Source organism: Loa loa (assembly GCF_000183805.2).
Source record: "Loa loa unplaced genomic scaffold supercont3.383, whole genome shotgun sequence".
NCBI lineage: Eukaryota > Metazoa > Nematoda > Chromadorea > Rhabditida > Onchocercidae > Loa > Loa loa.
In genome coordinates, this window is record NW_018108563.1 from 37,660 (window position 1) to 39,164 (window position 1,505).

The following is a 1,505-nucleotide window of genomic DNA, read 5'->3' on the forward strand; positions in this document are numbered from 1 at the left end:
TACTTAATGATTGAGGGCAGTTCCGGACACTCTATACTTAATGAGTGAGGGCAGTTCCGTCCACTCAATACTTAATGAGTGAGGGCAGTTCCGGACATTCTATACTTTCCGCAAGGCGGAAAGATAAGCACACACTTGAAGAGTTTGTAGCAAGTATGGATAGAGTCCATCGCAAATCTTCCTTAGTGAAGCTGAGCTATGATGATAATGACATATTAATTCTTAATTAGCATATGTAATATGCAGCTGATATTCATACAATCCATTTACATATATATTTTATAAAATCTAAAGGAAATATTTGAAAACTAATTTTTGTATTTTTAAAATTCATTCATCAAAATATTTTCATTTCAAGCAATACTTCTCAATCTTTTTTTTTTTGAAAGAAAAGCAAGAAAGATGTAAATTAGTATATTTTTAGCGGAAAATTTATTTAGATTTAATTGTTATTAATAAAATAGGCATAATTATTCCTGTCATGATATTTGCTGATGATGGTGTTTGTGACAATGATGATGATGATAATAATAATAATAATGATGATAATAATGATGATGATGATGATAATAATAATGATGATGATGATAATGATGACGAATTATTTAAACTTAATTATTATTGATAAAATGGATATAGTTATAGGAAAAGTGATAGATTTCATACGTAAGCTATTTGATTCACTAATGCGTTTCAATGAAAATATATCATCAAAACGCGACTGAAGACTAAACATAATTTTATCGCAATTTAAATTCGATAATTTAAGTTGGATTATTTAAAATATCAAGTATTAAATTATTAAACAAACGAACATTTAAATATCAAATTAAAAATATTGAACATTTAAATAAAACTTTACGCTATCATTTATTACTACCTAATTCATCTGTTTATTGCATTTAAGTTTAATAAAATATTCAATTCATTTCAATTACAATTTACTACAAATAACTTAAATTTAAATGAAGGAAGAAATTTAGAAAACGAGGACAAAAAGGCTCATTTCATTTTAATTTAATTATGTTAAAAATCATTTTAGTTCATTTCAATTTAACGAATGGAAAGAAAAAAGGAATTGAAAAATTGAATTTCAATTTATTTCGAATTTGATACATACATAAAAATTAAAGCCAAAATTTATTCATTTCAATTTGTTGAGAAATTTTTTGAAATAATTTCAGGAATATTTTTTCATCTTCGTTATGTTGTAATATTTGGTTTACCACGAATTTTTGCCTTAGCTGATAATATGGAACCAGCAGATGGACCAATTTGCATAAATCGTTTAACACTTTATTCAAAAGCATGGCGCTATTTTGATCCTGGCCTTTATAGCTTTTTTAAAACTTATATTTTCATTCCAATTTGTGCTCCAACATTTTCATTAAAACGAAAAATTTTTGGTGTCATTCTATCATATGGTTTTGTTTTATTATGGCATGGAATTCATTATGCAAATATTGTAAGTTTTTTAAAAAAAAAAAAAAAAAGTAATAATAAAA

The 1,505-nt window shown here is 25.1% G+C and overlaps 1 protein-coding gene across 1 annotated transcript; it reads left to right on the forward strand.

Moving 5' to 3' along the window:
• Positions 1-629: 629 nt before the first annotated feature.
• Positions 630-1,465, forward strand: LOAG_15524 (hhat protein; the record flags this gene model as incomplete). The annotated part of the gene is made up of 2 exons (XM_003151013.1): positions 630-666; positions 1,185-1,465. Coding segments are annotated over 2 exons (318 nt in total), but the record flags the coding sequence as incomplete, so codon positions are not given.
• Between the last annotated feature and the right edge of the window lie 40 nt (positions 1,466-1,505).